We start from the raw sequence: 25,621 nt of genomic DNA on the forward strand, positions 1-25,621 counted from the left end.
CTGTGACTGAAAGCGCTCCACAAATACATTTATTCAAAGCAGTATGTTAGAATAGTTTTTGTAACATCCAGTTTTATATCTTCAGTTCTTTACTTCGGACGAACGGATTAAATAGTAATAAAAAGTAATAATAACGCGTCTTAACCACGTTTTACAGACGAGAAGATTTTTTTTTTTTTTTTTGAATCCATCAAACTTTTTTCGAGTCGCCCCATCCAAAACAAGTACTTTTACGACGCTCCCTTGTCGGAACCTAGGCAGTTTCAAGGGGACCCGAACTGGGGCGTTTCTGAACGGCAACTCCCACGAAAAGAAGCCAGTGTCTGTCTGTCGGTCCGTCCTACCTGCATCCTTCGGCCGCTACCGAATTTATCACCGGGAACAGGAATCCACTCCATGAGCACAAACCACAGCTGAGATTCTCCCACGTTGTCGTCGAAGACTTTTGAATAACTTCTCGCACGGAAGCACCCGATCTATGTCAACGTTAGTTTCCTTGTTGCTTGCCTATTTTCCAGACATCTACCCAGAGAAGGGCACTGAGTTAGCCATGGGAATATGCTTCATATTCACGAAAATGGACTCGGCAAAGTTTTGAGCAAGTTTGGTGCGAGCTACTTTTAAGGGATCGTCGACAAAGTTGTGCAAGGCAGTAGAAGCCGTGGCTCGCTCCGACATTCCCCTACTTTTTCCTGCGCCACTTTAAGTGGAATGGGACGCCTTGAAACCTCCGTGTTTGGATCTTGAAACTGCGAGGGGCGCCTGAGCACCATATTGAATCAAAGTTGCCAACTTTGTGTCAAATGTGCTGCAAGTTGGGCCTTTCCAAGCAGCGACACCAGCGGCCGGCCTGTAAGCGTGGAATGGAGGAGCTGTAGGCGGCCAGTGGCCAACCTCCGCTCGGCTTCGCTGGTAGTGAATGCGGCGCACTGTCGGCGCACAAAACCTCAAGTTTGACGCGTGAGCACTTTCGGACGTTATGGACAACCCGTCCTCGGTCATCACGCAGGTCAGCCGCGATGAAGAGGGAAATAAAGCCGCAGACAGAGGGGACACGGGTGAGTGCTTTAATTTCTTCCGAAAATATTGCTTTTGGAAAGTTTAAGGATTGCATTCCACCATCAACCACAACACCTAACGAATGAGCCTCGATTGTACGGGATAGTTAGAACGGTGTTTGACCAGCATTGAGCGAGTTGCAAGAGGTGAAAGTGTCACTTTGACGCATCTTTCTGTTCGTGGCTGCAGGCCTTGAGTTTGTGCAGCGGAAGTGACGACACAGCCGCCGAGTCTCACAAGTTCGGAGTAAACAAAAAGTGGAGAGAAGACACCACCGTAAAGATTCTTTGGTTCTCCATACAATCGGAAACAAACTACACATCTCACAGAGAGGCAATCATGCGCATGCGGGGAGAGTTAAAAGTGAAAGTGCAAGTAGTGCCTTGCTCAAGGAACCTCAATAGTAGCCAGACTTCAGACTGGAATTTGTCCAACAACTACAGCAGTTTTCGTTTGTTTGTTTTTCCCCCAGCAGGACTTGAACGGTAAGCCTTCGACTCAAAAGGCCAAGCTCTTTCAGATGAGCTGCCAGCCTGTCACCAAGTTTTCGTGTCCCTGACTTCTGTTCAAAACAAGCCATACAAATGTTAATCATCAAAACCAACACATTTTAATAGCCAAACGCAGGGAAACAATGATCTAATATGATGGGTTGTAATATAAGGTTTTCCACCAGGGATGTAGTAGAATGCAATTTTCAAATCGCAGAGGCTGCAATTTGAGGAAAAATAAACAAAGAACTCCTTCGTTCTGGTCAGTTGATAGGCCTTATATATTTTGTCCAGACAAGTTGAGTGCTTAAGAAGTGCAGTCCACATGTTTTCATATCATTGTTTCAAGAAGCATGAAGAGTTGAAATGGTAAAGCCAAAGATTTGTTTCTGTTATTGTTGTAATCTTATTTATAATTTACTGAATTACGTTCATTCCTCCCGTGACCCTTGTGAGGATAAGCGGATTGGATAATGGATGGATGGATGGATGTTTATTCCTCACTTGATTGGTAGAATTTGTAGTTGTAATGAACGTTTAAAAAACTGTAAGTCACACTAATTCAAGTATATAAATAAACTGCATATTTATTCCTGGTTCAATTGCCTTTATTTTTGCCTAAGCCTAACATAGAAGACCAAAACATTTATGTATAATAAATCTGATGTTGTGTATTGTAATACAGATTAATTTAGTGTTTATGTTTGTTAAAAGAATACTTGCAAGAGGACTTTGAAAAAATAATCGCATGAGAAATCGACATCGCAACACCAAGGGCAAAAAAAAAAGATCAATTACATTACATTATATCCAAATCTTTCAGCCATAGTTTCCTCAGTATGTGTTCTGATAATATAGCAATGATAATCCATAATAATCGAATTACTACCGATTCCAAAAAAGTCAAAGCAAAATCTCTGCCTCGAATCATAGCAGTGATCGTTGCAGTAACACTGTGCCGTAATCCACACAGATTAATGTTACAGCAAAATCATGCATCACTCCTTGTAGGAAATAAAGTGATGGGATGGTGGCAAGACAGAAGGAAAGAATGTGTAAGAAACTATGAATGTCAAACATTTGGGATCATTTCACACTTCAAAAAGAGGATAAAGTGCAGTGTGTCTACTGTAATGTAGAATTTACTAACGTACCAAAGCAGCACATCTAAGATCGCCTGCACAACATATTAATGATAGCTAATTTAATTTAAGATTCCACCGCTAGTTAGAGTTTACTGTTCATAATGCGCCTGCTAGTGGTGAAGGATAGACACATTCCATCAATTTAATTGAACAAACGTTAACAAAATAAATGTGAGCTGCCACGGCCTCGAGATACTCAACATGCAGACTAGCTAAAAGTTAGCCCGACGCTAGCCTGAGCTAGTTTTTATCCAATTACTCAATTGATGGAATAATCAGTATGACTCATGATCAACGATATTGTTTTTTACGCTGCTATATTATGATAGATGCAGTATAGTATCCTTTTTTAAGAGCAAATAACATAATCCTCGAGAACATTGTGAATTGGCATTGAAATGTAGAACAATAAAAATATCTTGGATAAATTATAACATATATGTAAGGTTTACAGACTCTGGCTCTGTTCACAAAAATTGCACTTAAGCAAATTTTGAATAGTTGGTACAACGGTATAGAGAGTCACTAATACCATCCTCCACCAACCCTCAAAATTGGTGCCAGACTAGAGCCCTGTCAATTAAAAAAAAAAAAGAAAAAAAGAAAGACAAACTTTGATTTTTTTTCACTCCCCTTAAAAGAAATGCCTCAAACTGCTGTTATTCATTTTAAAGGCCATTAAATCTGCCCCCGTTTACACGAAATATAGACAGTCTGCTTTGCATTTTGTTCTCTGGCTGTACCATACGTGGACCAAACCTTGAACTTAAAACCAAGCTAGGTACCAAACATGGGTCTTTTTCTGAGCGTTACACCCTGGCGTGATTATACATGCATCAAACCCTTACTACGATGTGGCCCTCGCTAAAAACAAGTTAAACACTGCTGATGTCAGCAAAAGTGTGTGTTTAGGTCTGAAGTGAGCAAATCAGACCAGTCGGCTCTCTGTTCACTGTACACAGCAATCGATTGCAGAAAGTGGCAATGCAGGTTACTGAGTAATCAGGTGGCCTATCACTCAGTATCCATGCCCGAGCATCAAGGCCAAATCACACCTTTTGTGTGTCTGTGTGTGTGTGTGTGTGTGTGTGTGGACGCATTTATTTATTTATTTTTATTTTTAAATACAAGACCAAGGTGATGGAAGAGGTCTAAAAATTTAGCAAAGCACATTCACCCACGTTCCCTCAAAAATCATAATGGAACTGCCATCATTGTTATCCTCTGTGAAACAGGAAGTACTCAGCTAACTAATGAAAACTTTGCCAAACAAATAAATACAACAGTACATTTTTATTAGTATTTTGCCTTTTACTCTGTAGGCAGTTGGGAAAATGGATGCATGCATGGATGGATTTTGGTTATACGTGGGAATTTGAGAAATTGTTTAAAGGGGAAGTCGACGCAAACATTTTTTTTTCAAGAATATGTTCTATGGAAGCCCACTAGTTGAAACAGAGCATTCTGATAAATATTGCGTTTGTGGAATAAGTGTTAATCCACTTGTCTTTACTTCCGCTTTAACAAGAAACGTTCATGTAGCCTAACACTTGTGCATGGTACTGTATCTTGTGAAGTGGCCAATCATTGTTTTACATGATAGATGTACAGATCGCTGATACGGTTTTTAAAAAAGTGTCTCTGGGTGGATGCATGAGAGAATGTTTATCTGATGGAACATTTTGTTGCTGTGTATTGGTCATCCTACCACTGACGGCGGCACTCAGGAAGCATGAAAGATGTCACCCAAATTCTTAACTGAAACAATTATTTTGTCTAATGTTTGATGATCATTTTCTGAGACGAGCTAGTTGCGCTAGTGTTGTCTCAACACTTTGATTCTGTATCTGCATAAAGTACCCCGATACCAATGCTGAAATGACACCATGGCAAACACCTAAAACAGGAGAGCAGCAGAATGATAGATGGCTAAAGTCGTGGTATTTGTATTCGAATCTTGGGCAGTGAATTATATTCATTCATCCCTTTTCTGAACCATTTTTTCCTCACTATTGTTGCATGCATGGATTAATTAATGAATATTATTGCATATGTTCCTCCTCGATTCAATAAAGTAACAGTTTTAGCTATTAACCGTTTAAAATAAAAATGAAATGATTCTGTCACAGGTGCTGGGATTTGTAGATTCGAATGTAAAAATCATTCACACAAGAACAAGTCTCACCACCGTTTTAGAAAACTAGCATGGCATGTGATTGGTTCTTTTTTTCCCTCTCTAGCTCATTGTTTGGCTAGTTCATGAATTGCCTCAGTGGAAAGTGCAAATTGTGCCTCAGGCTAATAACAACCATAGTAATCTTTTTAAAAAGTATCCGAGCGTAAAGAAGTAACAGCCTGGACTACTTCACGGCCACTACAAGCTGTGCTCGAACAAGCCGCTTCCTGCGTCAATACCCGCCTGCTTCCTCTTCCTGTTTTGTCCGGTGCTGCAGAGGCCAGCAGAGGGTCACATGGCCTTTGAATGCACAAGCAGAGGCGGAGGGAATGAAAGCGTTTGGTCTGTTGCTAACACGCTCACGTCCCGCTCAACAGACAGTTGGCCATGTTTGGAGCTGTTTGGGGTCACAAATAGGACGAGAAAAATAAGTGAGGGAAAGTGATCAAGAAAGTCCAAACTCAAACATTGGGGACAGGTTTTGCTTTACCGCGGCTCGTGTTTTGGGCCTGCGTCATTCAGGCTTGGTCAGGGTCATTCGCTGAGCACCTTCTCTTCCTGTGCAGGTTCCACGCCCTCGCTGTCCACCAAGAAGCCCCGAAGCGGCGGCTTATTTTCCATCTTCTCCTGCTGCCTGTGCCGCGACCAGCCTGAGCCCCCGCCGGTCAACAACAACGCCCCCCTGCTAGTTGAGGAGAACGGCACCGTCTCTAAGGTGAGTCCGAGCTCCTCCTCCTTCCTTTCGGCCCAAAACGCCCGGCGCCTCTCATGAGCGGTGTTGTGGTCCTTTCAGATCCAGGTGAAACCGCTGCTGCCACCCGCCAAGTCCAAAGACGCCGGAAAGGTCTGCGTGGTTATCGACTTGGACGAGACGCTCGTTCACAGCTCATTTAAGGTAGAAAGTGGACAAGCCAAGCACTTTTAGGCAATAGCATTATATGTTTAATCGCATTAGGGTTGCAAAATTCTGTGAATTTTCAAACTCTGCATGGAAATTTCCATTAGGTAACGTTAATACATTTAATGCAAGTTCAGTGAGAGAGTAGTTTATGAGTGCCCTCCATCTTGGGAGTTTTTACTTTTCTTTATGCTTCCGGCCAAAATTGAGGTATGAGCAAGCCTAGGAGACATAACCCACTAGATTAAAGTGAAAAGCCTTTTTTGGGGTTTTTTTTTTTTTTTTTGGTCAGTGCAGTGTAGTCAGTGATTCCCAACCGCTATTTGACAGCACATTGGTAAAATGATCCAATTTTACTTAGTGGCCGGAAAATGACTATTTATCTATTATTCAATAAAAACTGTATCTTTGTTCATCTATCTTTGCTAGCGACATCTAGTGACGAGCAGGACAATTAAATGCTCTTCCACTTGATGGCAAGAAGCTACGTTTAACCTGTGTGTTCACCTGTATTCATACAACAGAATAATATCTTTACACAGATTAATAGTTCACGTTTCACACTATGTAAATTTGTGACTAAATTGAGACGGTAAGCATTATTTCAACATAAATCGTATTGTTGTTTGGAGGTGTAGCCTGAGATTATTTGGCTCACTAAAGGTTGGGAAACACTGGACTACCATAAACAAACTTCTTCACACATGCCACTCCAGTTTTCTTGTCTCCACCTGATACCAGCCTCCTCTAATGCTCTTTACTTTCCTCATACAGCCCGTGAACAATGCCGATTTCATCATTCCTGTGGAAATAGATGGAACTGTACACCAGGTAGCGCCACACCCCCACTCCACTATTATTATTTAAATTCTTGAGTGCACAGTGTGCGGCCGGCTTGGATCTGGAGAAAGCAGCTGGAGGACAGAAGACATGCCAGTGGCCCGGGCCCGATTCAAGTAATCCAGGATAGGTTTGTTCAGACAAACACAACCTATTCCGGATGACTTGCTTCAGGAACGTGGCCCTTAGCCACCAACGCCACAGAGAGAAAGAGAAAAAAAAAAAAAAAACTTGACGCGGACCAGAAATGAAGGAAACAGGGCTGGACTTTGGCCCTGGCATTGCACATGAGCAAGTATAAATGCATGTACGCATGCCTGCAACCACATTTGTAATTGAGAAGTCATTATTTTTCATACCATCCACAGTCAGGCTTTCATGAAATAAAATGCAGACAATATCGAGAACCTTGCTCAACACATTATACAAGCAGGATCACGTCTCCGAAAAAAAAGCAACATTTTGCTGAGCTTAATTCACTAGATAATGACATTATATTTTGGCCTTTGCTTTGCTCATGGTCTACTTCTATCTCATGCACTGGTTTGCATTTGCTAGCTAATAACCAATCAGAGCTGACTGTTTTGTATATTGCGATTAATGGCCCGTTCGTTCAAATCATATCTAAACGGTGCAATAACACAACAATTCTCTAAACACTACTTTCTCCTTTGGTTTGTTCCTGCTTGTCTTATGATTATTATGTTGAGCAAGGTGGTGGATGGGTGTGCATTTGAGCTCATTAAACCATGACTGTGGACGGTAAGATAAACAATGACTTCTCAGCCATGTTGTTTGCTTGCTTTGGGGTGGATATCATGGAATTAATTGACAAACATTGTATTCCGTGAAGTCATATTCTTACAAAAATTGGCATTTAAATATGGCTAACACGTTGGCTCTGCTACTGCACTGATGTTGATCTGTTCAGTTTGCTGTCTATATTGTAAATGTATTAATGGGATGCTTTCTATAAATTGCGGGCTGGTCGCTAGGGGCAAAATTGAGAGGGGGGAAAAAAAAACAATGGCGGGCCGTGGCCCCCTGGCTGCACCACTGGTGTTCCTGATTTTAGATGCATAAAAAGTTGCCGTTGTAAGGTTACAAGAAGACGGTTTCTAAAATGCATTCAGGTTTAACAGTGGCCATGTTTTCCAGGTGTATGTCCTGAAGCGGCCTCATGTAGACGAGTTCCTGAAAAGGATGGGAGAAATGTTCGAGTGTGTCCTGTTCACTGCCAGTTTAGCCAAGGTGAGGTGTCTGTCCATGTCTGTTTATTTGCTCTTCACCATTCATGCATCGCCACTCCTACCACATCCCATTTGCACTACCTGACCCATTACCCTTACCCTGTACCGTCCCGTCCGTACTCTGCAACTTAATGTCGATAGAAACCGATTCCTACGTAACATTATATTCATCACTTACTGTTTTATTCTGCAATTTTTTTTGGGGGGGGGGGAGTTCTCTGTCTCTCAGTCAATCACCTCTTAAAGCTTGTTCTGTCCAACCCTGATCACAATGAAAACTACCAGGGATTTTACCAAATGCGCAGAAAAAATATTCCAGTATAAAGAGAGACAGATGCATTTTGCTGCGTAATCAAGCAGCTGAACGGGACAGGTTAAAAAAAAGAAGAAGAAAAAATCACAGTTCATTTTATTCATCAACTCTATCGCCGACATAGTATGCCGACCCCGTCTCTGACCTGCTGGACAAGTGGGGAGCCTTCCGCTGCCGCCTTTTTCGGGAGTCCTGCGTCTTCCACAGAGGAAATTATGTCAAGGATCTCAGTCGCCTCGGCCGGGACCTTAACAAGGTCATCATAGTGGACAACTCTCCCGCCTCTTACATCTTCCATCCCGACAACGCAGTGAGTAGTTTTGGTTGGAGAACAGTTGTTCCGTTAGTTTGTTATTTTTTTCTAAATGTCTTTTTTTTTTTTCTTTGATTGAATACATGACGATTACACAAGTACAGATCAGTATGAGACAAGGGACAATTACAGAAACAAAACAAAAGCTGGATGGAGTTGTGCTAATGGGTGCTGAATGTTTTGAGGATAGAAGAAGTCTTGACAATTCTAATTACATTTTACAAAAGGATGAACAGCTTGGAATAGTGTTTGTGAGGCATCAGCTCAGTAAATGGGTAATGGCAAATTAATAATAAGGCTGATTTTTTTTTTTTTTCCTAATGTTCAACGAAAATGACATTCTTAGTGGTGCTCCATACATTTACAGTTTTTTTTTTTTGGTCACCCGCAGGTGCCCGTGGCCTCTTGGTTCGACGACATGTCTGACACGGAGCTTCTGGACCTCATTCCCTTCTTTGAGAGGCTAAGCAAAGTGGATAATGTCTATGCTGTCCTTAAGCACCAAGGAGGGGCCACAAGCTAACAGAATTTGAACAGAACGGCGAGCAGAAAGTCTCGTGTGCCTGCACACACGAAAACAAACAAACACACACACAAATACACACACATACACCAGTGAGACTGCAGCTTCCACTGCCCACCCAAACTCGGACTCTTCCCAACCTACAACAAGTGAGGGAGTCAATGGTAGTGTTGAGGCCGCCACCCTGTGGTCATTCGGAAAACCGCTCTACATTAACGTTCCCCTTCCTCACCTCAGGAAGTGGCGATCGAGTGTCAACGGATGAGCAAATAGTTAAGGACCCTTTCCTCTATTGACTGCATTGAACTCTCTGGACTGGAGATTTCATCAGTTCACTTTTCACTGAACATTAGCTTGCCTCCCCAAGGTGCCTTTTTAAACTTTGCATTATTTTAGCCCTGCCACAAAGACAGACAAACCTGCCGCAGCCCACAAATTTCATGGGTGTAGATTTTTCCAAGTCACCCAGGTCACATTTGCTGTAAATTGACTTATGTTTGACAGGCTTGCTTCCACCTCTCGAAAGTGAAACTTGTACTTTTCGGTGCAGCATTGGAAGAGCAGAATATGACCGCATGGCTTGTTTCATTTTGTCTAAGTAAAGTGTCTTTTTTTTCGTTGTACTCCGAAACGGTACACACAGGCTGGAAACAATCTCATGCAGTGGGTTAAAAAAGTGTGTTGATGTCAACGTTGTCTATATTTAAAGCAGCAATCCACCCCGAAAGATTTCTTGGTCAGTTTTGTTAACTGTCTGATTGTTTTGTGATCTGTTAGCACAGCTACAATTATCTCTCGGTTTGTCATCTAAATGCGTTGTTTCAGGATGGTGTTGTGAGAGACCAACCAGGTGTCACTTGAGATGTCAGGTGAGTTTAGAGGAGCTCTGTAGCATCCAACAAGCCTCTTGGATTCTTATTTTTTTACCCCCCATATATGCAAATGACAAAATCACAGACTCAGATGAATGACTTTGGAATGTGCTTTTTGCAGTACAGGTCCACCGAGAAAGCAGGGATGACATATTTTACGGTATTTCTGTATGCTTTTGAAGATTATGTCAATCAAACTACATGTTCTTTTTCTAAAAAAAAAAACAACAAAAAAAGAGTCCTTTTGTTCCTGGCCCATGAGGGGTCCTCTGATGCATTTCGTGATCCCATTTATGGCTGGTGGCTATTCGACTTAACCTTTTAAGTGATATTGAACATGGAGCCAAACTTGGCTAAGGAACACCAGCAAGTGACTAAAACGAATCGTACTGTTCTAGGCACATAACAGTAACATGTTTGTTTGATGTGCTCACACCTGGTGACTTTTATTTATCGGGCTTTGTCATTAAAACTACAGTGTCACTACAGGGCCGCCACTGTACCTCACACGTTCAGTAGATTTGTTCACGTTTTGCACACAGCAAGGAAGCAAACAAATGTCATTAATATATGGAACATCCATGTTACTGTACTCATGATTTAATAGATGTAATCTAATTTTTGACCTGTTTTATCATGCCATGTTATACATGAACTGTATGTAACAAAGCCTTTTTCCCATAAACGCTAAATGATCAATGTTGTCATATGTTTTGCTTATATGTCGAGTGAGGGGTGACATACGCCTGGGGGGTCAAAAGAAATAAATACATTAGCATTCATTCATTTAGATGGATTTTTAAGAGTTAATCATTTGAGCATCAGTCTCACGGTGGAGGGGTCGCAGGTTTGAATGTAAGCTCAGTGTGGAGTTTGGTTGTTCTTCCCGTGAATGCTTGGGATTTCTTCGGGGAATCAGGCTAGTTGACGTATTTCGAAAGCGTACACGGGTGTTAGGTTCATTGAAGACTAAATAAGGTGCCACCAACCTTTTTGAAATACAGCTAAAGTACTTTGGGGTACAGTTTAAAATGTGAAGGTTTGATACTAATACATTCGGATTAATATTATGCTTGTGGAATATGATTTAAGCGGGAAATCCCACCCGTTTTTATCCATGTCCGCGTGGCAGCCATTTTGCCACTGGCTGTCGACTGAAAATGGCCTCACAGTTGCTCAGGTAACGACCAATCATGGCTTAGCTTGCAAATGTCACATGCCCAAACTCAGAAAACAGGTGAACTTCAGTTAATTTGAATTCAATGGTTATTTTTTTACCAAAATTGGGGGCGGGGGAAAGAGAACGCCAACATGCAAGGTTTGCTACTTAAAGAAAAGAACACATCAACTCTGACATGAAAAACACCACAATGACAGGTAAGCTATCTGTATGTGTACTTGGCAATTAGCTCACAGAGCTGGTCAAACAATAACAGTTAGCTATCTATTCATTGCTTCTTCTTAGGTATGGGTTTAATCGATAAGACAAACTAATAAACAATACAGAGACTGGTTTGGTATTGTAGATGGGTTCATAGGCCTATAGCTAGCTGAGTGCAAAATGGCTAATGTGTGAATATGTGTTCTGCCTGATCAAGAATGTATGACTATATTAACCCAAGTTCAGACATGACCCAAGTTCTTTGAAGTTTAGTGGGGACTGAACTTAGCTTGGGTCTAGCTTGAAACTTGAAGGTTAAGACTTGAAACTTATTTATAAATTGCTCATATGTAAATAACTTCCACCTATGTTTCATAGTGTGAAGTGTAAATCTTGAGCAGCTAAATGAGTATCACAATGAAAAAGGATCAATCAAAGAAAATTAGGTTCGACTTCCAGTTTCAGATCATTTGCATTCTCTCACATTGAGAATGGCGCTGCTCTTGGCTTTACCGACATTGAACTTCACCACGCCACTCATGTCCACGCTGGTGTGCTTCAGCGTGAGTTTGTGCACAGTGCCATGGTTCTCCAGGCGGACCGAGGGGCCAGGCTGAAGGTTCTCGCCGTTCAGTGTCCAAACTGGGGGTCTGCTGATAGCCACAGAGACCTTGCACTGGAAAACCGCTGGTTCATTCTCCGTTACATCCACGTCCTCTAGCTCTTGCACCATCATAAGCTCCTGAGCTGAATATATCATTATTTGTTATTACTGAACAACAAAAATATAAAACTAAATGTGAGGTAAAACGAATGGAATTAACTTGTGAACTGTTCCTACCTTCCACCATGAGTTTGGCTTGAGAGGTATGCACCCCAACCTCAATACTGTATGTGCCCTCATCCTCAACTGCCACCTGCTGGATCACGAGTTTATGGCAGCAACCATCGACTAGGAGATCCATTCGATCAGAGGGCACAAGCCTCTCCTTGCCCCGGTACCATGTAGCACTGCAGCGAGCTGAGGACACAGTGCACTCAAGGATGACACGGTGTTTCTCCAATGCTGTCCTGTCCCGCAATGGTTTGACAATCGACACTGGGAGTTCTGAAGCAAGATGAAACATTTTTTAGATATTGACCTCCCACACGGGACTATCCCTGGAGTTGTACCTTCTACTTCGAGGTAAGCCGTAGATTCAACATCTCTGCTAACAAATCGGATTTCTCCAGCATCCTCAGCTTTGACATTGCACATTAGCAGGAAGTGTTTGGTCCCTGAAAGGAAAGAATGTAGGCCAATGCCATTGCGTCAAGTGGTATTATAGAGCTTGATATATCAGACTTTTGCACGTAACAAATTCCCACGTAATACACCAGTCACAACTGCTCAAACTCACAGAGCGACTGTAAACACAGAGCGATTGACACTAGTTGAGCAATTGTGATTTGGCCATTCTACCAGTCAGTCAAAGTCTGTAAGTCGAAATCGAAGTATCATCAGCTGGAATAGGCAACCCTGAACAGTGTGTTTTATTCCAGTCCTGTGGTAGACCGGTGATCACTTTACGGTGTAAGCCACCTCCCACCATATGTCTCCTGGGAGATGTGTCATGCATACAATAGTAGGCCCGGCCCGCGTGGGATTATAAGACACCAAACAATCAGGATGACCTGGCACCAGGACCAAAAACAACATCAGTAGCAACAGAAATGTATGTTAAAAACAGTCTATTTTATGAATTAAACAGGTCAAATTAATGGAAGGAAGCATTATAATCATTTTTATAGACGACAATGAAAATGACCTTCCGTGCGAGTCTTGATTGTACTGGTGGGACGGATCTTGTGGCCATCCTTATACCACTCTCCGCTCACATTGTCTAGTGAAACCTCACACATGAAGACTGCGTTCTGGTCCTCCCGGATGTAAAGGTCCTCCAAGTCCTGAAGAATCGTCAGCTCATGCTCTATACGTTTAGGAAACAGGGTTGAATCAGAGAAAACGATCATAATGAATATAGAGTGTAGATATAAGTAAGCAATGTTTGTGTTTTCAGACTCTCACCATAAACCTCCAAAGAACAGGAGGTGCTGCTTTCCCCCACATCACAGGTGTAGATGCCAGAGTCCGCCAGAGAGCACTGCAGGATCTGACAGAACTTCTTTCGCCCCATGGAATAAATCCGACAGTTCTTGCCTGGCTTCAGCTCACTCCCATTCTGATTTATCGTGGAAGATAGACATAGGTATTTCTTATGTTTTGTCCATTTTAAGTTTTATTCTATATCCAAGATGCCAATGATTTTACCTTGAACCATCTGACTTCAATGTTTTGTCGAGAGAATTCGCACTCCAGAGTTGCAGGGAATTCTTCTTCCACACGGACATCAAACAAAGCTTTTAGGGTGGAAACTGGAGTCTCTGTTAATGTCATCAGTTGTAATCAGTTATTACTGGAAACGGTTGAAAGGAACAAAAAAAAAATCCTCCTCTTACCTTTGACTGTGAGCCTGGCAGTCGTGCGCACCCCTTCGGCTGAGAAGACGAAGGTACCTGTGTCCTCCAGGGTGAGATTGGAAAGGGTGAGGCCATGGACTCGCCCATTGGTGCTCACCCTAAACTGGTTGTTTGGCTTCACCCGAATACCATCCTTCTGCCAATTGCCCTCCACGTCATTGTGAGACAACTCCACCTCAAAAGATGCCGTCTCATGCTCTAAGATTTCCTGGTCAGTCAGGCCTTTACGGATGGAGATTTTACGGGCTACATTGGATGAGAAGGTCGATTTAGAAAAAAATATTCGTATTAAACGCTCCTGATCCCTGACAGCATATCGCTTGACCACTTACGCTCTACATTTAGCTTGACCTGGGTCCTGTCGTGCAGAGTCTCACAACGATAGGTTCCGCGGTCCGATAGATTTAGATTGTGGATGGTCAGACTGCGTTTGCATCCTTTCTGGTTGAGTGAATATCGAGGTCCAGCCAGGATGACCACCCCCTGTCTCATCCATTGCACTTCACCCGTCTCAAGGCTAATCTCCGTCTCCAGGGTGGCATCGCCAAACTCGTCTGCCATGACAGCCTCCATTTTCTTTGTAAACATAACCTGAGCCTCTAAACATGAAGAAGCCAGGAGACATCAAGGTAATGGAGCACAATTTTGATATTCTGGGATAAAAAGTAGTTTATACCCACGTTTTGGTTCCAATACTCATACCTTGGACTCTGAGGTTTGCTTTGCTTGTGGTACCTTCAGCTTCAGCTGTGATTTTGGAACAGTCCAACATATGGCACTTCTTCAGCACTAAGGTGTGGCACAGACCATTCTGTGTAACCTGGACACGGTCACTGGGATTTATCAACTCATTGTCCATGAACCAAGCCAACTGCACATCCTCAGGAGAAACCACACACTTAAAGGTAGCATCCTCTCCTTCCAGCACAGTGGTGTTCTGAAGCTCAGTGAGGAACTCAACCACTCGAGGCACTGAAGTGACAGAATGATGTGTATGAATCACGTACTAAATTTTGAGTACAATGGAAACATCTAGGATTGCTTACTCTTTACTGTAAGTGTTGCAACTGTACGATCATCTTTGGACTCGCAGGCATACTCTCCAGAATCCTCTCTTGTCAAACGATGTATGGTCAAACATCTCTCGACTCCATCTGCTCGAATGGTAAACCTCCTGTTCGGAACCACTTCCACACCGTTCTTCAACCACTGCACATCTGCCTTGGGCTTGCAAACCTCACAGCGGAGAGTCACCATCCCATCAGCATGGGCCACGGTGTCTTGCATTGGCCTTAAAAACTTTATTCTCATTACTGCAATGTAGAGATTGAAATGATTTGTTATTCTGCTGGGCTTCTACATTAAGTATTAGCTGTCATAACCAAAATATTTTGTACCTTTTACCAGCAGGCTGAAGTGAATTTGGTCAGTGTTGACATCACAAGTGTACTCGCCAGCATCCGAACGCCTTAAAGGTGTGATGGTGAGGTTACGCCTATGGCCTTCCATTAGTGCCTGGAAGCGCTCACCTTCAATGGGTGTCCAGTCTTTGAGCCAGCGCACCAAAGCAGTCTCCTTAGACACATAACTTGTCAAGGTCACACTTTCTGCCTCGTAACCAGTAACAACAATGCCATCTTCCTTATTCATGAATGTCACCGGAGGCTCTTTAAGAATACCAGAAAAAAAGTTGATTGGAAGTTAGTTCCCAGTATGTCTTGAATGGTACTTGAGGGGATGGCTGTACCTTGAATCCTAACAATACTGATCATCTTGTCATCTACCGCATTACATATGTACTTTCCGGAATCCGAAGGTTGAACATTTGAAATTATGATTTTCCTCAGAGTCCCGTAGCATTCTATATGGGTGCGGGAGTCATCGACAAGCAGCTTGTCATTGCAGTACCACTGGACAGGAGCATTTACACGAGACACCTCACAAGCCAGGATTAAGTCATCGCCTGCTGCCATCTCCTGGAAGTCGGAATCTTTAGAGTTGCCCACGATAGTCACTGGAGGCTCTGAGGTAGAGAATAAGTTGCGAGTTTAGTTTTCCAAATGTGATTCATTGATTTGCTTCAGTACAGTAAACTCCACCTTGCACTGTAACCTGGAAGGTGATGTTATCATCTTCAGCATCTAGAAAGTATTCTCCAGAGTCTCCAAGCTCAGCGTTGAGAATGACAAGTGAGCGAAACGCGCCTTCCTCCTCTTCACAGAATCTTCCGTCACACTCAATACGACAGCCGTCTTTGTACCATTTGGTTTTGGCATCACCTCTGGAGAGCTCACATTCAAGCACGATGTCATCCGAACTTAGTACTTTGAAATTTGTGTCGATCTCAGCTTTCCTTAGGATATTCACAGGGGGCTCTGAGGTTGTAGGATTACACATGAAACAATAAATAAGTCCATAAATAAAAAAAAAAAAACACCAAAGATATGTGGCTGGTTAGCTGCCTTACCTAAAATTTGAACCTGAAAGTCAAGTCTGTCATCTATAGCATCACAGCTATATGTACCAGAATCTAATAAAGAAGGAGACTGGATTTCAAGACGACGGAGTAATCCATTTTCTGTGATGGTCACAAAATTGTTCCCCTCTATCTCTTGGCCATTTAGCAGCCACTTCACTTCTGCATTGAGGCGGGATGCCTTGACCTCCAGTATGATTGACTTCCCTGCAAAACTCTCTAGCTGCCTGGGTGTGTTTTTAGGACAGGACAGCACCACTGGTGGCTCTAAATGAATGAAAACGCTACATTACTTCACATTTTACATGCGTGTCTTCATGTGAAACATCTAAATGAATTCTTACCTGTAATAGTCACCATGAATGCAACAGAGTCATGTTCAGTGTCACATACATACTCTCCTGCGTCCTTCACTGAGGCCACAGGGATAAGCAGCCGACGATTTGCTCCTTCCACTTCCAGTATGAGGTTTGGACCCTCCTCTACCTCCAGACTGTCTTTGTACCATGTGACATGAGCGTCAGAATGTGAGATCTCACAGCTGAGCTGTAGCTTGGTGGAAGCCAAGTGAGTGAGTTTCACCTCAGACTCAGTGGGGGAAATAATCCGTACAGAAGGCTCTGTTGCATAAAGAAAATACGATTAAAGAACATGTAGCCTACATATGAAACATGCAGTATGTGTGTTTATTGTTAAGTCAAATTTCAGTTTTACCTGTGACAATCAATTGAAAGAATACCGAGTCCCCGTTTGTCTCGCAGATATACTCTCCCCCATCCTCCACCGTGCTGTGGAGAATGGTCAACCGTCTGTAGGGACCCTCTTTTGTCAGCTTGATATTGCCACCCTCCTCCACCTCTTCACCATTCTTGAACCATTGTACCTTCCCGGCTGAGCGAGACAACTCGCACTGCATGTGAATGTCCTCCGAAATGTAACGTTCCATCATGACATCATCTTTCGGGTCCACAATCATCACCGGGGGTTCTGCGGGGGAATTACAGGAATTTGGTATGCTGTTGTTTGAAAAAGTAACTTTTTCTTTTGCTGTTGCACAACTTGTCTCCCTGCAAGCCACCTCTAACATTGACGGTGAACTCCATCCTGTCGTTTTCCGCTTGGCAGATATAGTTGCCTGCATCAGAGGTTTCGGCAGAGCGGATAATCAGCCTCCTCAGGGTTCCCTCTGCCTGCAGAGTGATGTTGTCATTGGGTTCAATTTCACAACCATCCTTATACCTGCATCAGATCATACCAGATACAGATTTGTGAAAAAAATCTAAAACTACCAACTTGATTAAGCAGGAAAAGTGAAAACATAGCATGAAGGTGCACCGGATTAATTCTTCTTGTCTACTCCGAAGGAACTCCTTACCAGAGAACTTGAGCATCCTCTCTGGAGACATGGCAGAGCAGCACCACAGGGTCAAGCTCCATGCTGCACTTATGAAGATCTTCCTCAGGGGCTGGAATAAACTCCACTGGAGGACCTGAAACAAAGGTGGCGAGATGTTTTACTGATTCTCTGACAACTTTATCTCTAAGGTCATTGTAGGCAAGGACGAGAGTTTAAAGGGATGGTTGGGCTGGGATGGCCATGTTTTCACTAACAAGTTTATTTTTTTTTTTTTTTTGATCAGGAAAATGAAAAGAGTTGTCATTTTATCAATAAATTTGGGAGAAATTAGGAAATAAGCGACTCTATGAATAACGCCTCTTGTTAATGAGGAGAATAGTTGCACCCCCTACCATTCTATCCTTGTTCGGTCGGAGCCACTGGAGGAACCGATTACAAACTCTCCATTGGAAATCATTGTACTTTCATTTATAACGTACAAAAATGGTGATCAATTGGCACCAAAACTTTTGTGGGCATTCTTACTAATGACCACTTCAACATATCAAAAGGATCTATGCTTGCCTCATTACTTGCCTACTGCCAGTCGCTGTCTGCCTCCCGAGAGTCGACACGAGTTTAGCGTCGCTAAATGTCCGAAATATAAACAGTCGGGGTTCGTGTGCGCATTCATGCTCTTGTCAGCCTGTGTAAGTGGAGAAACGATCGCCACGGTATTTTTGATTTTATATAAGTGCCAATGTTAAGCTTATCCAAGTGTCGCTTTAAGGTTTGTCGGATGTTGCAAAGCAGCACATTTCATCCTTGAGGATTAATTTAAAATGCACCACAACCTTTACAGGTTAATTTTAATTTGGCCTTTTAGTGCACATCTGCCTGCGTAGTGTTTCACAAATCTTTGCAATACTTGCTGTTCTTCAACAAAGATTTTCCCAAAAAATTCTCAACTCATGTTGACCCATGAATAGAGCAGTACATTTTAAAGGATATCCACTTTCATGTATGTTTCTCTGTGACTCTTCCAGTCTCTCTGTATCTTTGTTGCCAGAGGTGACAAGTCCAGGTCCAAAAAGTAAGCACCCTTTAGTCGCAGCTGCTTCTACTCAACAGACTCCCGGGGAGCTTGTTTACCTTCCGGTAGAGTCAAAGCACCTGTGGCTACCTTCTGGACCTGGATTTGCCACCTCTGGTTGAGGCAACTTACTGGTAAAACTCTGTGACTCTCAAAGGTCAATGGCCATTTTCCACAGGGAACATCCTCTTTCACGTCTCGCAATGGCAGGGTACTTACTATTCATCAAATTGTTTGATGTCGTCTTGGTCTCTGTTTACATTCCAATTCTAAGTAAACAGGAACCTTTATTGGTTGAGCCATGGATCAAACACCTGTTGTGAATTTTGCCATTCAGCTTCTTGTTAGAGTACAGCATGTTGTGCCAAAATATTGAAATATTAAACATGCAGAAATTTAGAGAACGCCAAAATAAGTTTGGCTGAAAGATCGCAGCTCATTTTAGATTTTTGTTGGAATCTTACCCAAAAGCCGAATATCAATAAGTTTTCGTGAGATGTGTGTCTTATAATACCAGAACAGATTTTGTGTGTAACAGGAGAGAGTTGAAGTTTGTATTAAGATTTGGGGGGATTCCATCGGACATTATCTACTTTCATAGGGGAAGAAAGAGAACAGAGAAAACTCCTCAAAGTAGAACAACAGCAGCAGTAATGACCGCCTATCCAGCAATGACAATAATTGCACATTTAACATTTTAATTAATCTCTAGTATATCAACTATGGATACGTAATATACTGGACAATATAATTTGTTCAGGCACTTTACCTGCAACTTCAACCATGAACGTGATGACATCCCCCGATGTCTGACATGTATAAACGCCAGTGTGATGTTCCTCAGCTGATTGAATCACAATTCTCCTCATGTTCCCATCTGATTGGATGTTCAGGGCATCGCTCACCTGCAGCTCCTCACCGTCTTTGAACCAACACACTTTAGCTGAAGGGTGGGATACTTCGCAGTAGAGCACAATGATGTCACCAGTCTCCACCTTCTTGGTACTGTCAGATTCCAGTAAAGGATTGAATTTCATGACTGCGGCTACAAAGACACAAGTCATCAAATATCAATATTATGATGATCACCATGTCAGCCGCAGTTTGACATCAACAAACAAGAGACTTCTTCACCTACGTTTAACCTTGAGAACTGCTGAATTTCGCACCCCGTTGGCGATAAACGTGATCTCTGCCATATCCTCTGCAGTCAGAGTTTCATGGATAACCAATGTATGCTGTGTTTTTGACTGTTTTATTGAGTATCGGCCACCGTCTTGCAGTTGAGCACTGTTCAAAAACCAGGTACCAACTACTGAAGCCGACAACACAATAGAAAAGACAGCATCCTCTCCCTCTGTGACCTCCAGGTCCTGAAGGTGACTGCAAATCTTTGTTCCTGGAACTAAATGAAGCAAGAAACCTCACTATTGGGATCCAGATTTCACATCTTATTTTATCAGTGGCTGTGTTCTTTTCTTCACAGTGTACAATATAACTTACCAATATGGACAACTTTTGGAAACTCTACATGGCCACTGCGGCCATACTTGTTGATGCAGCAGACTCTGAAGCGGTAGTCTCCCTCGTGTGGTACACTGTCACTGCAGATCTCTGTTGAGGTGGCACTCTCAGAGGTAAAGCATTTCTGCCACTCTTGCGACCCCACTTCCTGTCTCTCCACCACAAAAATGGAGCGAGTCGTCTGGTTGTTTGGTGCGGGAGCCCAGGAGAGCAGCGCGCCATTTGGGCCATCCAGATCCATTTTGACTCCAAGCGGACAGATTGGTGGACAGTGTCTTGTGGCTTCAAGAAAAGCATTGGTGATTGTACCAGGAAAATGGTTTCAGCTCTTGTCTTTCAATCATAATACAAAAGCACTCAAACATTGACGATCTCTGCCGTTGTTATAAAATATGTGACCTGCAAGGTCAATGACTACCAACATTTCCTCATGAGCTAAGCAAACACAATGTAGTTCCATTCCCCAGTGGGGCAACATGAAGATATGTGTCTGGATGTGTTCAATGGTATTTTATGTTACATTTTATTTGCTAAATGAGCAATCTGAATCAGGTCCTAGTTCAACTACAGACAGCTTCTGATGCCGCATCAAGAATGAAATCAAATTTGATAAGATTTGACTCTATTTGCCTTTTATAAACATTTGGGATTTATGTGGAATGCGCTCGTTCTTTAATCTGAATCATCTTTATTGGCCAAGTATGTAAAACAGACAAGGGATTTGACTGCGGTAGTGAGCCACTCTAGTATTATAGCAGCTATGCAAAATGTTGCAGGGTTAAGGGCAAAATGAAGTGACCAGTAGTGCAATAATTATGATGATCTCATGTAAGCGCGTGTGAATTGGCAATTGAATTATATATATATATATATAGACATATTTAGAAAGTTCAGGTCAATAATCTGTTAAAAAATAAATGAAAGAACAGGTGAACCCACTCAAATGAAAACATAACTCACTTTGCAAACATTGGATTATTGTCAGAAATCCAACTGATGACTTTCTTGTTGAAAAAAAAAGTTACATTTTTGCCCCTACTACAAAGATTACCGACAAAAACAACCTTGAAACATGTAATAATAGCATACCTCTAACTTTAAGACGCGACGTGGTCTTAGATCTTCCAGTCACAAAAGTCACCACACCCGAGTCTTGGTGGGCCACGTTGACAAAGACCAGAATGTGCGTTTTCCCAAACGACTTGAGGATTGTCTGGTGTGTCTCGTGCAGCTCTAGCCCATTTTTGAACCAATGGATCTCCATGTCTTCGTCGTCCACTTCCACACAAAATACAGCATTCTCGCCCTCAAACACTTCCACCTTGCGTGGAAGTTTACGTACAATTTTACCTGAGAGTGTAACAGTGCAACAGTGAATATTCATACGGTTGCTCACCTTCATAACATTCGCGAGGATTAAAAAAATGACCTGGTGGCGAATACCTTTGACCGACAGCTCTGCTATGCTCTTTGCCCCATCTGGCATCTCGCAGAGATAAACTCCATCATCGTCCATTTCCACATCTTGGATGGTGAGTCTTCGCCTGGTGCCTTGCTGCTCAATCCCGTATTTGCTGTTGGGCATCAGCTTTTGATCCTCACGGTACCACGTGGCTGAGACTGACCCATCGGGAACCTCACATTCCAGAACAGCAACATTCCTCTCCCTTGCTTCCACATCTTTTAACGGATGCTTAAATCGCACATGTGTGCCTTAGAGCAAAGAGAGGGCCATCATTTGTTTTAGTCTCAAAGCCACATTTGGAAAATCTATCGATCTATAAAATGTATCAAGCTACCTTTCTCCTCATTGAGGAGGCCTATCTATCTCCCTACCCTAGCTCAGCTGACTTTAGGCGAAAGGTGGGGTCCACCCTGGGCTGCATGGTTGCCAATCAATCAGACTCACTTTCATATCTATTAGCAATTTGTAGTTTTCTATTGACCTAACGGGAATGGTTTTTAGAATGTGGCAGGAAGTAGGAGCATCTGGAGAAAACCCATACACGCACGAGGAGGGGGAGGAGGAGAATACCAGCAGGAGGCATATACATATACCGTCACTCTTGTGTGGACACTGCTGACCTTAAATTGAATAACGAATGGAAAAATGGATGAAAATGTGCCCCAAGACAGTTGTCTTTGTAGGGTTCTGTGACGTGTGAATGCTTTTCCTCTGCTTACATGAGTTCTCACTGCTCCCGCTTCTTTTGTTCTGACAGTCCAGAGTATTCATGCATGTTCATTTAAAGACATAAAATTGCCCATGTATGCCACTGTGAGTGTGACCAACTGTCTGTTGCTCATTCTAGTGTGTATCACACTTCTCACCCAAAGGCAGCGGGGAAATCTAAAATGCTTGCATAGAAAATCCGGACACTGAAGTAAAAGCGCTGCAACCACTAATGTGTATTATAGAAATAATTCCTTAGTGTTAAATCAGTTGTATCTTACCTTTGACCGACAGATGCACTGCACTGAGAGTGTTTCCAAGAGCATTGGATGCTGCACACGCATACAGTCCAGTGTCCTGAACTTTACAGTAGAGAACCTTCAGTGTGTAATAACCTTCCCTGTCCTCAAATATAAGGTGTCGCCTTCCTGGCTCAAGGGGCGCACCGTCCTTCCTCCAGATGATCTCTGGCTTTGGCTTCCCTGTGACAAAGCAGCGGAACTTTGAGTGTTTCCCCTCTGCCACGACAAACTTCTTGACTTTCGAAGTGCTGATTGGTGGCTCCTCCCTGAGCCTTGACAAATTGAGTTTTGCCTCTTTGTGTTTCGGTGACCACTGACTGGACTTTCTGCTCTCCTCTCGCTCTGGCACAGGTTCAACAAGGAGGACGGCACCAGCCAGGGCCTCGCCATTGCAGTTTATGGCCTTGCAGGTGTAGACGCCCTTGTCAGGCATGCGTGTTCTACATATCTTAAGCTGGAACCATCCTCCGTCTTGGACGCTGCTGCAGAAGTGAGCGCTCTCAAAGATGTCATTCAGTTTCTTGCCATCTTTTTCCCAGACTACCTCCGGCAAAGGCATGCCCCAGACCTTACATGAGAAGGCAGCGTCCTCTCCTCTGTCCACTCGCAATGATAGGGGCTTGATAAGGAACCTAGGTTTATCATCGGACGTGAAGTCACCTTCCTGGTCAAGCTTTTGTGCTCCATTCCCTTCCCTGCGGTTGCCATTCTCTTCTCTTTGGTCTCCATTCTGCAATGTGTTGCTTGCATTTATATGCCCATTTTCTGCCATGTGCTGCTCGACACCATTCACTTCCAGTTGCTGGTAATTTCCCTCCACTAGGAGGGAGGCTGAAGCATAGGTTTCCCCAACATTGTTTCTGGCTTTGCAGATGTATTTGCCTGCATCCATCTCGCTCACCCCACTGATGCTCAACAGGTAGCACGTTCCCTCCTCTGAGAGCTTGTACCGTCCTTCAGTGACGATCTGGGCCTTTTTGTGCTCCCAGATCACATCGGGTCGAGGGTCTCCGCCGATTTGGCACCTGAGAGTGGCGCCAGACCCACATTGTACCACCACAGGCCGCGGGTAGCCCAAAACGCGAGGCGCACCCCCAAAAATGTCCATGATGTCAGTCTTTGGTTGTTGGTTGAGGCAAATGGATCTAAAGGCAAAGGCACACAAATTCAACATGTTTATATGATATTGTATTTCATATATGTTAGACATTTAGTAAATCTTCCAGTTCCAGTTCACACTGCGAATTGGAAACATAGTACATCTAAAAAAAGCCACTAGTGAGCAGACCCTGTGCCACGCAAACTGTTTCGTGGCTAACGGAGAGCTACGGTGCTGCTTGAAAGTTCAGAATGGCAAGTGTGCGCACACGCCAGTCAAAGTGTGACTTTCGAGTGTTGTTAGACATCAAGCTACCACAAGCTAAACTTACCTTTCTTTCAGACGCTTGCTTTAGATGCCCCCCTTCTCAAGCTGGTGACTTTTTAATTCTGCTGACCTGGTTGTCCGTCTTTAAATGATTGATTCCCTCGCGATGAGAGATATTTTTTGGGGGGAGGCTTTTAGCTCTCAATAAGGACGTTAAATCAGTGGTCAGTTGTTTTGTCCTTCTTGCGTCCCTGTTCTTTGAAAAGTAAAATGAGCAGTGTGTGCGTCAGACAGCGACATTGTCCGGCATCCCTGGGAGTGAGAGGTGCATTTTGGAGGAAGGGCGCTGATGGTGTCAGGACTTTTGCAGCTGCTCCCACTTGGCTGCAACCCCCACTCCCAACACTAAAAATACCATCCGCTTCCATGACAGATAATGTTATCCCCTCCACCACCACTAAAGATAGCGAGGAGGCCGAGACAGAAACACCTACCCTGACTTCAACCTCACAGAAGGGGCGCGGCCATGATGGCCCGGACCGGCCCGGAAATACACCGGCCGTTAGGGAAAATGTAAATAGTTTCTCGAAATTCCCGATGGTCACCCTTCCCCCACAGGAAATGAAAGTAAAGATTTCCATACCATATTTTCAGGCCAAATTTTCTTGACCCGTTTCCCTCTACCTTGTAGGAAATAAGAATGTTGTTAACATTAGGATCACTGTTGTCATTTTTTCCTCGTCTCTTTTGGGGAAAAATTGTCTCCAGAGGGGTCGGAGCCGTCTTCAAACTCATTTTTATTCTTTGGCTTTTGACTCAGCATGAGGCTTGGTTTTGGGTTTTACTGTTCTCGTGCTTTTTTTTTTTTTTCACTGTCTTCATTATTCATTTGTTTTATTGTTTGTTGTTGTATGAATTACTTTTGCTCCAAGTACAGCACTTTGTATACAGCGGGTGGTTTTCTTACAGTGCTTTACAAATACAGTTGAGTTGAGTTGAATTGAGTAGAGTTGTATAGTATGTTGTATTTGGTCATTGAAATAATGACTAAGTGCTGGTCATATTGTGCTAATCTCTTGTGGCCACTCCACTAATGCACATAGAAGCGCGCAGATTATTTGTTCAATGAACAGCAATGTCTGATGAAGGTCACTGACATTCTCCTCCATGCGCTCATCCCAGCAGCTGTTAGCATGACGATCAGTACCAGGAATCAAAAGCTGCTTGAACTTCGTCTGAGAACAGACAATCCAGCCTGATGTCAACAGCCAAGTGTAGTTTATTTCTTACCAGTGACTCCACGTGGTAGCAATCCCCTCATGGGAGAGGACGGAGGAGGCGTTTGTCAAACGACTCAGTATGTGTTACATATTCTGTCCACTAGATGACGGCAGAGAGCTATTTATTTGACTCCGTATGTCATGAACCAAAGTCTCACAGCGTGTAGTAAGTTTAGAAGCATGTGTTCACAGCAATGTAAAGATCGATCAAATGGTTTTGTCAGGTGACCGTTGGCCCCAACCCGTCTTCATGAGACCTGCAAGCATGCTGGGAAAAACAAGAGACACTG

At 43.1% G+C, this 25,621-nt stretch overlaps 2 protein-coding genes across 2 annotated transcripts; one reads left to right on the forward strand and one right to left on the reverse strand.

Moving 5' to 3' along the window:
* The first annotated feature begins 273 nt into the window (after positions 1–273).
* LOC147154057 (carboxy-terminal domain RNA polymerase II polypeptide A small phosphatase 1-like) lies at positions 274–10,579 on the forward strand. Its single transcript, XM_086040343.1, has 7 exons — positions 274–1,058; positions 5,438–5,586; positions 5,665–5,766; positions 6,544–6,600; positions 7,768–7,860; positions 8,297–8,482; positions 8,877–10,579. Exons 1-7 carry the CDS (start codon positions 980–982, stop codon positions 9,006–9,008), a joined length of 798 nt encoding a protein of 265 aa, XP_085896469.1. The 5' UTR covers positions 274–979; the 3' UTR covers positions 9,009–10,579.
* A 688-nt stretch (positions 10,580–11,267) lies between these two features.
* Positions 11,268–23,793, reverse strand: obsl1a (obscurin like cytoskeletal adaptor 1a). Its single transcript, XM_086040332.1, has 24 exons — positions 22,665–23,793; positions 21,654–21,923; positions 21,300–21,560; positions 20,190–20,492; positions 19,825–20,091; positions 19,456–19,731; positions 17,633–17,747; positions 17,336–17,496; positions 16,972–17,244; positions 16,602–16,877; positions 16,249–16,524; positions 15,881–16,156; positions 15,529–15,804; positions 15,179–15,448; positions 14,828–15,094; positions 14,484–14,753; positions 14,114–14,380; positions 13,761–14,027; positions 13,573–13,685; positions 13,330–13,483; positions 13,070–13,231; positions 12,435–12,539; positions 12,103–12,369; positions 11,268–12,008 (listed from the first exon to the last, which is right to left on the reverse strand). The coding sequence occupies exons 1-24, from the start codon at positions 23,791–23,793 to the stop codon at positions 11,728–11,730; spliced, it is 6,582 nt and encodes a 2,193-aa protein (XP_085896458.1). The 3' UTR covers positions 11,268–11,727.
* Positions 23,794–25,621: the final 1,828 nt, after the last annotated feature.

The sequence above is a fragment of the Filicampus tigris genome, chromosome 1, assembly GCF_054856515.1.
Source record: "Filicampus tigris isolate MCC_2025a chromosome 1, RoL_Ftig_1.0, whole genome shotgun sequence".
NCBI lineage: Eukaryota > Metazoa > Chordata > Actinopteri > Syngnathiformes > Syngnathidae > Filicampus > Filicampus tigris.